The sequence below is a fragment of the Aplidium turbinatum genome, chromosome 2 (genome assembly GCF_918807975.1).
Source record: "Aplidium turbinatum chromosome 2, kaAplTurb1.1, whole genome shotgun sequence".
Taxonomy (NCBI): Eukaryota; Metazoa; Chordata; class Ascidiacea; order Aplousobranchia; family Polyclinidae; genus Aplidium; species Aplidium turbinatum.
Genome location: NC_137473.1, coordinates 55,803,494 through 55,817,399, shown reverse-complemented (window position 1 = coordinate 55,817,399; position 13,906 = coordinate 55,803,494). Strand labels below are relative to the sequence as shown.

The 13,906-nt window shown below is 38.7% G+C and overlaps 1 protein-coding gene across 1 annotated transcript; it reads left to right on the top strand.

Moving 5' to 3' along the window:
• Nucleotides 1-988: 988 nt before the first annotated feature.
• On the top strand, nt 989-7,790 carry LOC145765461 (rab11 family-interacting protein 4A-like). Its single transcript, XM_082577287.1, has 4 exons — nt 989-1,553; nt 2,246-2,446; nt 3,123-3,292; nt 4,163-7,790. Exons 1-4 carry the CDS (start codon nt 993-995, stop codon nt 4,605-4,607), a joined length of 1,377 nt encoding a protein of 458 aa, XP_082433413.1. The 5' UTR covers nt 989-992; the 3' UTR covers nt 4,608-7,790.
• The last annotated feature ends 6,116 nt before the right edge of the window (nt 7,791-13,906 follow it).

Here is a 13,906-nt window from a genome sequence, read left to right as displayed (position 1 = left end):
AAACTGCAGTGTTATACATCATCATCATCATAATCCATCGTCGGTTTGTTCCCCACTAGTGGGGGTAGCCGATCATCTTCATTATACAATATATAATAAATACGGTAATCAACTCTTTTGATTATCAGGCTGATGTATGAACAGTTTTATGTAAGTTTTATTACCATTATTTTAGATTTTAATAAAGATTTGAATTTTATTACCATGTAACAATAGTATTAGGAGTGGGGGCACTTGTAGGGTTTAAGCCTTCCACCCAATGGTCGACAACACCTCTCCTGTATTTCTCTAAAATCGTGGGCGGCATAAAACCTACAAGCCCCAGAGTAGAAACACAGAAACAAGCAATCAAGCATGTCTCATCCACAAACATATGTAATTAGAACCAAAATACTTTGTGGCAAAAACAGGGACATGTTTCAAAAGTGGATGATGATGGAAACTACCCGTGGTGCAAATTGAAATCTTTATTTCATTGAAACGTTAATTTACTTTGTTAATTGGTTTCATTGCACTGTTTTTTATATATGACAAAGTGTATGCTACATCTTGTGCTCAAAGAATAAGTGGCAGGTTTCTGTGTTGAGAGAGTAATTTCAGTCTAGTCATAAATTATCAGTATTTTTATTGAACAATCATCATACAGAGAAGATAGTCCGGTGCGTATAGCTGAGTGGTGAGAGCCTTGGTGCAATGTTTAAAAGGGCCTTGATTTGCCTCCGCTCAAGACTATATGGCTGTGTCTGTGGCAAAACACTCAAAGGCATGCCTGAAGAAGGACACAAGAAATTGGCTTTCTCACCTTCTAGTCTACTTCATCTAAATCTTCAACTATTGGGCATAAGCCTGGACACGACAAAAACAAAAGAGAAGATAAGATGAAGCCATTTTTAACAGAGAAGTTTTTTCCATTTTTGTTTAACTGTGCACATACTGTACCACATAGCAAGTAATTTTGATTTGTTTCTTTTACAGATATTTTCCTTTATGTTATGGATTCTGATGTAACTGAACTAAAAAGTGTATTTGATTTGTGTGGTCCTGATAAACATGGGTTTATTGTGACAGAAAATTTAGCCAACAAACTTTCTGAACAGTTTAGTGATCAAGCCTTAATTAGTATTCAAGATGCATTGGATCCGCATCGAATAGGTCAGATTTCTTTCCATCAGTTTTGTTCTGCAATTGTAAAGCTACAAAGTAAAGCGCATATTGATCAAACTTTATACCAAAACAATTGCTTTGATGACAACAATAGCTCTGATCCCGACAATACATTTAATGAGTACGACATTCCAGATGACGAAATAAGTGAAATGGATAACTTGGAAGCTATGGGAGAGTCACCACATATGTTAAGCCCTATAAAAACTCTCGAGTCTGTTGACTATTTTCATCGACATGGAAGCATGCGGCGGTCACATCGGCGTGCTCGAAGTTGGACTCCAAAGCCACCTCTTGAGGAACAAGGCCACTGTGATGAAAGTTATGAAGAAACTCTGTCGGTTTCTTCCGACTATGAAGATTTATCTGAAAAAGTGGAAAAGCTACAGGTGCGCTAAAAGCTATAAAGTTTTTGTAGATCTTACTCAAACAGGGACCTCCAGCAGCCTAATTTTGTTCTATTTTCATTAAGATCATAGTTTTTGTGAAATGATAGTCATGACAGGCTAGCATGACTGCTCACATTAGAGCATTTCAATTACGTAAAGCGTGCAACTGTGCTTTGTTAAGACATTTGCTTGAATATAGAAGAGGCAAAAAGGTTCCACAACAGCAACCACTTTGATACCTTGCTGTTCAATTTTCAGTTTACATTTTTATTGATATATAATTGTATGTTGCTACTACTTCAGGATGTGACTATTTTCCAGATCAGCTAGATCTTGCCATGTGCAAAATGTATTTTTAATGTCACATTTTCATCACCAAATTGCAACTACCCTAACCATCAGAGTTAACTTATTACACTGCAAATGTAACATAATATTAACCAGATAACAATTTTAGCTACACAACAAACAATAAACCTCTCCCTGCGATATCTACCTTCACTTCCTGAGAATAAATCATAATCACTTGTTCTTGCAAAGTCAGTTTCTTAATAAATTGACATTGTAATGGATCTCATGTGATGAAGTTTATGCTTCATAACCTCAGCCTTCACTTCCTGTAGAGTTGGAGCTTATTCTTGTTTGGCTTGAGCTTGTCCTTCATTAAGAACACGGCTGTATTATGGTCCCAGGGACATGTCTCACGGCTGGAGGAGGAGAAAACATTACAAACACAATATGATGCAGTGAAGCAGGAGAACCATCAACTGACGAATCAAATCCATGAACTGGAAGAGAAGTTGCAGGATGTTACTGAGCGATGTGAGGAGGTCAAACGAGCTTCCCAGCACAAACTTCAAGATGTTCAACGTGAACATGATTTAGAGCTCCAAGTAAGTTTGTGAGACGTGCGAAGCTAAAACGCAACTTAACCTGATGATGTTGATCATAAGTGCAAGATCAACATAAATAGTAAACATTTTTTATGCTGAGCTTCTTGTAATGTCAAAACGCTATGTGGTGTTTGCCTGTCAAGTATTCTTCACTGGTTGCTGAATTGTATCAGTTCCAAAGCAAGGTGGTTTCAGCCAGGATTGTACAAAGCGCTCTCAAGACGAGGAGTGTTTGTTGCAACAACCTGTTCGTGTATTCAAGATTTCTTATCAGTTGTTACCGACCAGTTTCCATTCCTGCAAAGTCTTCTCTACAAGTGCGCGAAACCAAGCTTTCAATGAGTTGGTTTCAGTCGGAGGGTAAACATTTCTACAATGAATCAAATTAAAATTACGGGCTGGTGATGTCGTAATGTTAGTGATTTATGTAAATAATGTAAAACATCACTTAAGAGATGGTTCACAGGCAGAAGTATTCCCTAACGCCAATGTTGCTTTAGCCCAATATTTCCGACTGGTAGCCTCCAGGTATATGGTCGTTTTGTTGATTTCTTTTCAAAATCTGCAGTCACGCATAGTTTTAGCGTTGCGTTTATTTGTATTCTATTCCAAATTAGTGTCGTTCTTGTTTTTGCTGAAGAAACTATTACGAGTTAAATGCTGGGTGCATTCTCAGGTCTTGCAGAGCCGGATAGATGTCTTGCTTGCTGACAAGGAAAAACTTAAGTCTGAACTCTCTTACACGAAAACCGACGCCCGCGAAACGCGAGAAGCTTTGGCGAATCTTCAAACTCAGTCTGAGCTTCTTACAAACCAGATTATGGAAACAAACGAGGAATATAGAAGGTGAGTTCTCTCATGTTAGTTCGTCTTTTCCTCCGATCCTCAATTTCTTGTAAATCATAATTAGCCCTTTTCTCCAGTCAGGAAGATAAAAAAAAGGTTTAATGTTTTGGTGAATAGAATTATTGATAACAGGGCAAAATGGTTTTGTGTTAATCCACGACTCTGGCTGGTTGGACAAATAATCGACCTGGGCCGAAACTGTATTTTATTTGTGTTTTTTTTATAATATTTATTTTGTGTTTTAACAAAAGTGACGGGCACTTGCTGATGCTGTTGTTTGCCTGCGGTGGCTGGCACCTCAGTTATTACTTCATAATTTAAACAATGGCGTTTTATTGCCAAGTTTACTGTCGGTAAGCTGAATAATGACGCATGCCAGGTAAAACCAATATATTTGATTTGTGGTTTGCTTCATGATGTAGCTTCTGACCTGTGAGGTTCTGTCAAACATGTGAGATGGATGCAGTTGTGTTCTCCCGCATGAAGCCAGTGATTAACTGCACTATCGACACCACTGGCGTTACCATTGTTGTAATTTGCAAATGATTTGAAGCATGGCCACCTAGTAGAATAGGTATGGTAATATCTCTACTAGTATGGTCATGTTTGAAGCAAGTCACTCATGGCTTGATTTTGTAGCACACAAGAAAAGTGAACTTGTCCAAGCACATCAAACGCTGTTTCTTTTTTACCCCGAAACTTTTTCGTTGTAATTTATCAGCAAGATTGTAAACAATGTCTAGCTTGGCCCTAGATTTGTATTGAATCAATAAAATGGCGGTAAAACGCCTAAACCAAGTTTGAAAGTAAACGAAAAATCCGTTTCTTCTATTTGATGATGCTTATTACCATCAATGATGTCGTCACCAGATTGAACAAACGCTTCACGGTCCAGCAAGATAAGCATGAGGGGGAGTGCGTTCAACTGCGGGAGGAGATGGACGAACTGAGAGCTCAACTCAACTTAGGCGAAGAAGAAAACAACAAACTTAAAACAGATCTAATGGGCACTCGGTTCGATCCCACGACTGCGCGGATGAAGGCTCACGTGGATAACCTAAAAGCGGAAAACGACGAACTCAAAAAGGACAACGAGGAGTTGACGGATCAACTGGCTCAAAAGTTGACAGAAGCGAGGTTGCTGATGTGTAACGATGACCAGTCTATAGCTCAAGAACTTTCTTGCGCCTCACGTGACGAAGTCATGGACGCCTTGAAGAACCAGGAAGCCATAAACGACCAATTGCGGGATTACTTAGACAGAATAACTTTAAATATTTTAGAACGGGACCCGTCAATACTCGAAATCAAATGACCCACCCGACTCACCCCCCTTCGAACTCATTAAGGGGCGAATTTAGCAGTAATTTGTTAGCCAAGAATGATTTCCTATGTTCTAGGTTCGACATATCTATATTTTTGTAATTTTCTTTTACTGATTTTTGTTTGAACTGAACCTGTGATTTTCTCTGCACTTTCCTCGCTTTGGAACATCCAGTTCCTAACATTTGGACTGTAAACCCCACTGGGAATAGCTTGCATTGCACTGACGCATTCCATGACATGATGGCACAGGTTCGGCACGTCGTCGTATGCGCCTCTGGGGCACAGGTTCGGCACCCATTGTCACGTGATCAAAAAGAGATGGGAGAGAGTTGTAGCAGAAACCACGTGATAACTGGCACGTACTTTCCTGCACACAAGTCAAGTTGCTGGCTCTTCACGTTTCCATGAAAGATAACTTGTTTTTGTTGACAATCTTTCACACACGAATCGGTACAGAGCTGGTAGCAACACAGTCCCAGACCGCTAAATCCGCTATTTTCCCATTGATTCAACGTCTGCAGATGTGTGATGAACTGCACTAGTGTGATGTAAAAATGACGGATTTTGCTGTCTGGGTTCACAATCGTGAATCTTTCCAGTTGTGTTGTCACTCTTTGTGGAAGTCCCTGCGACTGAGCTTGCACAAATGCATGGCCAGCTTGGTTTTGTTGCATCCAATTTGTTCAAAATGGATTCATTTTATCAGCTTGCTCATCAAGTACTTTCATAACTTTATATATTTTAAGCCGTTTCATGCAATTTTGTGTGGTTTTTACTAAAATGTTTTTATCACGTTACATCATATTACAATGTTAATTTATCATTTGATAATGTTTCTTTATGTAAACTATTTTCTCAGCCAACTGCTTGGCAAGGTTGTGTTAGGTGCTTGACAGTTGTAGCATGCCTGGCTACGACATTTCAATCAACTCTTGGTGCTTCACATTTAAAGCTGAGTTGATTAAGTCCTTTTTGTTTTCTGGTATGACATTGATCAAACGTATGTTAACCTCGTATCAACGCAAATGTGGTTTGCGGCTTGCAGTGAAAGATATTAATCCCATTGCTGAAGGATTTTACTGTCACGTGGTTTGTGGAAGATTTTTTTCTTCAACGTTTACTTGCCTACAATTGTCGTCATATTAACGTTGTGTTTCATATAACAAGTGACTGTTCGGTTTGGCAAATAAGCTTAGCGTACTCAGCAGATGCACTTAACATGGCTGTGGTTACTATATTCTTGTCCTTAGCGTCTTGCAACGTTCTTTTTACGTTGATCCCCCACTTTCGGATGGCTTGGCAGCTCTTGAGTCTCAATTGCTACTTGAGCGTCAAACCGAAGATCTCGAACGGTGCTGACGTCACACATGGAGACTCTGTCCACCTGAGTGTCGGCGCAACTCTGTATGACATCACAGCAACCGCTGTCCCTTGTGTAGACACTTCCCAGTCAGCGTCACCTAAATTGCCCCCCTCTGTTTTGTAACAACTTGACTCAATAGAATGGATCATCGGTTATTTGCCATATGTTTACTCACTTTGATGTTGAAGGTTGATTATTATTTCAGTATTGTGAACAGACTCATTCAATTTTCCGCTTACCATTGCCATGTTATCCCACCCTAATCTTGGCACAGTATTAAATAATGATTATTATTATTAATTAATTATTACCGTATCATGCCATGACCCCACCTGTGAGCGTATTGCGAAAGAGTCGTGGGTCATTATTGTGGGAGCAGCTGACTCGAAGACTATATAATGCCACTTCGCTGCTTTCTGTTGTATCGATACAGTGATCACAGATTCACAGTGATAATGTTTGTTATCGTGATGGTCACAAAATAAAAACATGATTATTATTATTATGTGTAAGTGCTTTAGCTCTTTCCCTTGCAACTACTCTGGTAAAGTAGCCCCAGCGTTATGGCGACAAAATATGAATGACAATCCTTGAAAAACTGTTTGTGGAATCGCTGCATAATGTGACGTTTCATATATTTTGACTTATGTTTATTTGCGTTCAAAATCCTTCGAATGATGAAGATGGAAAGTGACTTCGATTTCATATATTTTATTCTCCTGCGTAAATATTTGTTGTTGATATTTGACTTGTGCTGGTGAGTTGTGACTAAGCAACTCATCAAGCAGCAAAGCTTTTTTACGTTGACTAAATGTTCAGAAACGTTATTTAAACCTACAAGCTTTGTCATCTCTGATGGCGAGAAAGCAGCGACCATGGCGCACTCTCTGTGGATTGATTTCAACTTTTCAAATTCATCTTTAATCATGTTTCTGGTTTCCGAACTTTCCGCGTGCCACTGATAAACTCATTCAATTCAAATTTACATCATTGTTTCATGATTAACGTGCCTGGGAATAAAAGGGCAGTGCCAGCTGCAACATACAAAGCTGGCAGAATTGCTTCGTTTTGAAGTTACAACATTTTATTTTTAACAAAATCTTCAGATGTTGAACCAATGTAAATGTGACCAATTTTGTAAACTGGAACCAGCACGCCAACAAACAGGAGTGTGGCTAAACTATGAATGGTCCAAAGCTTGCCTGAAAGGTGAAGGTTGGTTACATGTTTGTATCTGGTACGGGCTCACAACCAGACATCATGCAAAATCCAACTTTTTTATAATTGACCCATCTTTTCCATCTTGTACTCCCAAACTCCACCCGCACAAAAGCGGCCATCACCAGGGGTGGATTTAGGGAGAAGTGCCCAAGGTTACCGCCCAGACGTCACTCTACAGTCTACAGTGCACGAACGACGCGCCACTGTCTCATGACGCATTGATCACGTCACTTCTTATGAACGCCTTGGGGACGAAAGAGTTTTGCTGCGTTGGTACCCAAGATGACAAAGTGAATAATTTGTGCAAATCCAACGTTGCGCAACGTTGTTTCAGAAGAAAGTTGTTGTCGTTTGATTGGACAAGATGAGCCATGTTTATGTTCGTATAGCATTGTATTGACTGCACAGGATTGGTAACGTGATTTCAATACAAAAACAATTAACTTTAAAGACACGAGTCTTATTCTGTTCATTGTTTTTGTGGTGAAACATTGTGTATTTTCACTACATAACCTAGTATGACGTCACACTGTGTGGTGGACTCGATTTGTTGGTTCCACTTGAGCAAGCACTCAATAAATGGAAATCTTATTGAAAATGTTTCGCTTGGTACTCGGCAGATGGCATAATCGCTTCAGTCGCCGCGATGGATGAGCTAGCTATGGTCAATCGTGTTTTTGCCAACATGCGTTGCTTGTCGCTACTGGGAATGACGCTTAATTTCGCTTACTACACGTTGGCTAATGGGAAGCTTTGCAGAAATAATGTGGTCATCTGTAACAAAGAAAAATTTTGTTAAAAAACGTTTTTAATATGAAATGAAACCCAGTTTTGTTTCAATAAATTTTCTCGGAGATAAGAAAATCGAAAAGCTTTCGTCCGCGCTTTCAAACCTTTGTTTTCCAAGATATTTTAAATCACTTCCCTTGAAATAAACTTCCCCTTTTCAAATAGTTCCTTTAACTACGTTTCCGTTTATTGAAACAATAGATAAGAATTAATATTGTATAGCGCTTGTGACGTCACACGGTCATATTGAGCGCGAGGCGTGGTTAGTGTCATCTTTGTGACGTAGCAACGCTGCTTTTAGCTCATTCGAATCTATAAAATGTTGAGGCAGATTGTGACGTTGCATGTGCGTAAGAATATCGCTGCTGCAACCTTCCCGCGCTGCCTCTGGAGGTCTGGTCTGGGGTTGCTAAGTTTTCATTAATGTTTTTAATAAACAGTGAAGTGTTTATTCCAGTAACAGTAAAGTATTTTACTTGTCATAACTTGAAGAATTGCTGACATAAATCCTCTAAGGAAGCTTTCTCACTTCGAAGCTGAAACCCGATAATTCAGTCCTAGTTCACATTGATTTAACGTCTACAGATGTTGAATCAATGTAAAAAGACTGGTTGGGTTTTCAAAAATATTGACTACGTTAATTAATCATAACTTTTTTATTTCCACTTTGAAAGGACATTTGAAGTTTTCTGCATAGACATTGGAACCAGAATGGCCACCGGCAACTTGGCAGATATTTGTTGCACTTGTGGGCTTCCTCTGTGTTATATTGAAGTTACCATCATATTTATTTATACATAGGTGGTAGAACGGCTGATACTCTGGTGTTTTATAAAGCGTAGGGTGTTGGTGCTTGTCTTAGGCAAGGTTTGTGATTTGAGTTGCTGCTGGGGGTTCACTTTTTCGAAAACTTCTGATTTTAATGTTCAGTAAGTTTCCCACCAACCACCGAGTAGCTGTTATGACGTCATCTTCAACTCATCAATCACCGATGCACGACCAACAAAGCTATCAGAAATCAATTAAACAATTCACTCGCGATTTTGTCCATTGTTGTGACAAACAAACAATTCCGTTGAGGAATGTTTCACGTTGTTTTGAAACATTTGGTTTCAATATTCATTTTATCAGCTGCACAGAGTCCACTCAAACCATCTTTGATTTCTTTCTTTGAAATCCAAACCACTTCATTTCTGCAAACCGCTAATTCAGTTTAATGGAGTTTTCAATAAGCAGCATTCCATGTCGTGAAATGTTCGTGTCGTTTCAGATAAAGATTATGCCGCAATGCGGTAGTTAAAACTTGTCGAGAAGAAATTAGATTAATTAAACTTTTGTCCAAATCAAGATTCATCAGCAGAGTTGCTTACCCTTAAAATTATTTCATTTCCGTTTGTAATATTTGGCTCATTAGCGGTTGGCTTGAATGGAAATGTTGGACAATGATCTTTCAACATTGTAAAATGTTTATATTATAACCAGGGTTGGAAGTAACGACTAGTTGTCACTATTCGATAGCGTTATTCGTTGCTTTCTGAATATCGAATGCTTATACCCATTCCTTTTAAAAATAAATATCGAATGCGCGTTATTCACTGCTTTTTTATGCAAGCAACGAAATCATTATTCGTTTTTCACTAATCGATATTTAGGAGAACTGCTGAATCATTTTTTGTTGTTCACTTGCTTCGTCGTCCAAACGAATTTACGAGATTTAGTTTTTGGATAACTATTCGACCTAGTCCCCTTCCGGTTTTCGAACTTTAAAGGATTAAGGAAAATTTTGCGGCAACACAGTTCTGTTTTTTCGAGTTTTCGTATTTTTTTTAGTTTGCAGATTGCTTGTTTTTGGGCTTGTTTTTTGGCCAGTCAATTTTTAATAGTTGCTATTCAGTGCTTTTTTTAAGTATCGATAGCGGAAAGTCATTGCTTTTTTGGGCACTATCGAATAGCGAAATAGTCATTGCTTTTTGACTAACGACTTCCAACCCTGATTATACCTATCTAAATCACAGCAACTAAGCTGACATTGTCCGTCAATATACTGTACAAATGAATAGAATTTCTACCTTACTTCTTTTCTTGGCGGTCATCGTAACCTAACATTCAGTTCGGTTTGCTTTTATTTCTGACCATCACAGCGAAAAACAATATATGCCAAACATAGCAGAGGTCTAGAAAAAGGTAGAAGCAACAAAACGCGGACGTTGAAACTTGCATGATACCAAAGCAAGACAATCAGTTTAAAACACGGTCGCAATACCTCAGCAGAAATTTAAAAGCATTGGCTGTGTTGCTTACATCTCAGTTATTTTTCTGATGCAAATTAAATAAATAAGAGATTTCGAAAGTGCATGTTAATATCATCGGGTTTTACTGCAAAGAGATATCATTTTATCGCCCCATGTTGGCAGGTTACCGCACTATACCGAGATGCCACTGGTAAACAGCCAATCTTTGCCCAGACAGCGAAATCCGTCATTTTTACATTGATTCAACGTCTGCAGACGTCTGTCTGGTTGGGCTCGCCTTTCCCCCCCCCCCCCCCCCAGTGCGCATGAACCTTGTGGTCTATTTGTTTTTTGGTGTGTGTGCGACACGTTTGTTGTGTATGTGCGGCACGTTTTGGTGTGATGCAACGCGGAGCTTTCCATGGCATGACTTGCCATGTTGTTCGTTGCGTTCCAACTGATCACGTTCCACAAAGCAACTCCCAGATACTGTTATTGCAAGTTGTTAAATGAAATACCGGAATGTTTATCTACAACGTAAGAGATTCTTCCAAGAGGAGTAGAACTAATCTTCATTTAACAAATTACTTTTTGGAAAGTTTTGATCCAAACCCTCATCATTATAATGTTCCTTTCCGCGTGTTGAGGGTTGGATACAATGCGCCATTGTCGACCATGAGCTGTTCGTACTGCACTTTCATAACTTAATTTTGTTCATTTAGACTTTAGTGATGTGTGATGTAGGCTACAAATCATTCTTGGTCTGCCTTTATTTCTTTTACCGTTGATCTTCTCTTCTATTAATGATCTTTGTAACGAGTTTTGCCTTATTGTGTGTCCAAAATATAAAATTTTCTTCTTTTGGCTATTTGTAAGAGAATTTTGCTTGAATGGAATTTGGATAATAGGCTACTCTATCTGTTTCCATGAAATTTATAACATTCGCCTGTGTGTCCTGAGCTCGAAGGAATCGATCTGTTTCTCCATTGTTTGTGACACTGTCCAAGTTTCAGAATTGTATAAAAAGGTTGACCAGATGTAGCGCTTTAATATCCTTTGATAAACCAAGATCATGGAATTAATACCATAAGCAAATTGTTCTCAAGCAACTTTTTGTTTCTTCATAACCACTTTCTTTAAACAATTTTGTCAGCACATGTCGCAAAAACATTGCAAGATTAATTCCTAACGCAATAAAATCGATCTAAGGCTAAGGTAAATAATTTTGTCAGCGATCATATAAAAATATATGTTTAGACAAACTAAAGTGATTGTCAACGACAGCGACCAATTATTTGCTCATCAATTCGAACTTCTGAATTATTTATCGCGTGAAAGTGTTAGCTGTCTTTACTCTTTTTTATTTCATTTTACCGTTGATGGATATAACTCAACGTCGTGTCACCGCAAAAATTGTGTATCACATGAGTTCTGTTCTTTTGAGCTGGTAGGTTATTTCATATTCAATGAAAGATACAAAACAAATTGATAGTTTTTTTTCTCTACACAGTCTCTAAACCTTCAAAACATTTGGCTGGGCTAACACGCACAACAGTAGGCTATTTCAATAAAAGTTAGGTATAATTTATTATGTTCCATTTTGATGAAAGAAAGATTAGTTTTTAAAATTCTTTCTTTTACAACCCAGTTGCTTAAATCAAAACAAAACTAAGTTGCTATAATGGAAACTACTTATTTTAAAATAGTTTACAATTCATTGAAAGTCATGAAACAAACAACCTCGAAGCCACGCAGATTCAGAAACATATCTTTCTATGAAAGATAATTTTCAAAGTGCAGGTGGTGAATACCACCTCAATGTTGCTTCAATGGATCTTCTCCTTGCTGTCATCTTGTGGTGGATTAGTTACCAGTTGAACCAGCAAGAACTACTGGGACATGTTTCAAAAGCAATCCATCGATTTTGTATGGCTTTTAGAAGTTCTTGAAGAAGATTTGAGCTCCATTGACACACAAGATAAAAAGCGTAAAATTAAAAAGTTTCACTCATCCATTTGCCCAATTCTGGACTAAATCATGAACATAGACAGATAAAACCAAGCAACCACACGGCATTTAACATAGGTAATACATTAAAAGTGAACATAAACTATAAACTACGAACGATTTTGGCCATACACATGTTAGCCCTTTTCAAGTAACAATTTTTCGTTACTAGCCATCGGAGCGATATAAGGATAGCCTACAACTCACAGCATTTTTTGTAACTTAGCCTACATAATTGGTTGGTTGGTATTAAATCTTTATCCTCGGACTGACAAAGCCTTGATTGGTTATTCCTGGTAGTTTCGCATACTTGTAGAGACTCTTGACACAGGGCCGGTTACCGACATTGGCAGAGTGAAGTTTTTCCGATTATTGAAGTGTTGTTGGCGGGGAATTATTCTATTCATTACGTGTCGCTGAATGGATAGCAGTCCTGAAATGCGTTGCTCAAGCGTACACCCGGAGAGTCGAACTTGCGCCGCGTGATCTTGAGCCGGGCGCGTAAACACTGAGCTAACGGGGCGGACAATTCTTAATTGGATTGATGACTTCACTGTTTGTGGGCCAATGGTAAAGCTGCTTGAGACTCCAGAATAGCATGTAGTCTTTTTGATGCCCCAGCCTTGGTTCCTTGGTCTTTTAAGCCGAGATTTGGTTAGTTTAAATCTCTATCTTCTGACTCGTCGTCGTATGAGACGACGACGTAGTCTATGAGATCGACGACGAGGACGATCTTCTGACTGACAAGCATTTGATAATATTCTTGGCATACTTGTAAAGCAGTGGTTTTCAACCAGGGTTCCGCGGAACCCAAAGGTTCCGCCAGTAAGTTTAGGAGTTCCGCAAGTTTACATTTAAGTCCGAGAGTCTATTTTATTATTATATGCATATTGTTTAAATATAATCATCAAGCACAAGAGGCGAGCACAATAATTGCTGTCTGTGGAAGATGAACTTAGTGTGTGTCTGTCAAACACACGGCCCAATCATATATTAAACACTTGTGCAAGAAACACCAGCAGGCTCAAGTTTCTCATTGAAGTTTTTATGAGAAAATAAATATAATTTTTTACAGTTTGTATGTTTATTGTAAATAAATAAATCTGAACATGAGTATTTTAATTTAATGTTATTAATCAAACGATGTTTTTGCATAAGGCAATTAAATTATTGAACAGGGGTTCCTCGAGCTTTTGGAATGCTTCATTGGGTTCCGTTCCACCAAAAAGGTTGAAAACCACTGTTGTAGAGGCTTTGAACACCCCTGACGCAGCCTCGGTCACCTAGAACCGAATGCACACAGCCTCCGCCGAGAGCCGAACCAGCGCCGATTGATCTTAAGGTTTCTTCGTGTTGACTGCAAAGTCCGGTGCTTATAACAACTGAGCTAAACGGCGTTAGCTATGCGCCCAAATTTTCAATAAAATGGCCGTTTAGTTTAAATTTTTGTAAATTTTTCGCTGTATAAACAGTGAATTTTTTTATTGTTGCCCGTGGATAACATGTGGACTTGCTGGCATTGGCAGCAGCACAGAGATATTTGTGCACACACGGATAGCTTAGTTGGATAAGTAGGCTATCCGATTTTCTGAAGGAAAAATGGAAAATTCAATTAACGCTGGTTTAACACTCGGGGTGTGCGCCAACCGCAGCTCGCAACTTAACGGCACTCAGCAA

Bases quoted from the DNA above. Each gene is read 5' to 3' on its own strand.
- LOC145765461 (XM_082577287.1), top strand. From the start codon at position 993: ATGGATTCTGATGTAACTGAACTAAAAAGTGTATTTGATTTGTGTGGT. The intron at 1,554-2,245 runs GTGCGCTAAAAG...TTATGGTCCCAG, and splicing joins AAAAAGTGGAAAAGCTACAG to GGACATGTCTCACGGCTGGA. The intron at 2,447-3,122 runs GTAAGTTTGTGA...GTGCATTCTCAG, and splicing joins AACATGATTTAGAGCTCCAA to GTCTTGCAGAGCCGGATAGA.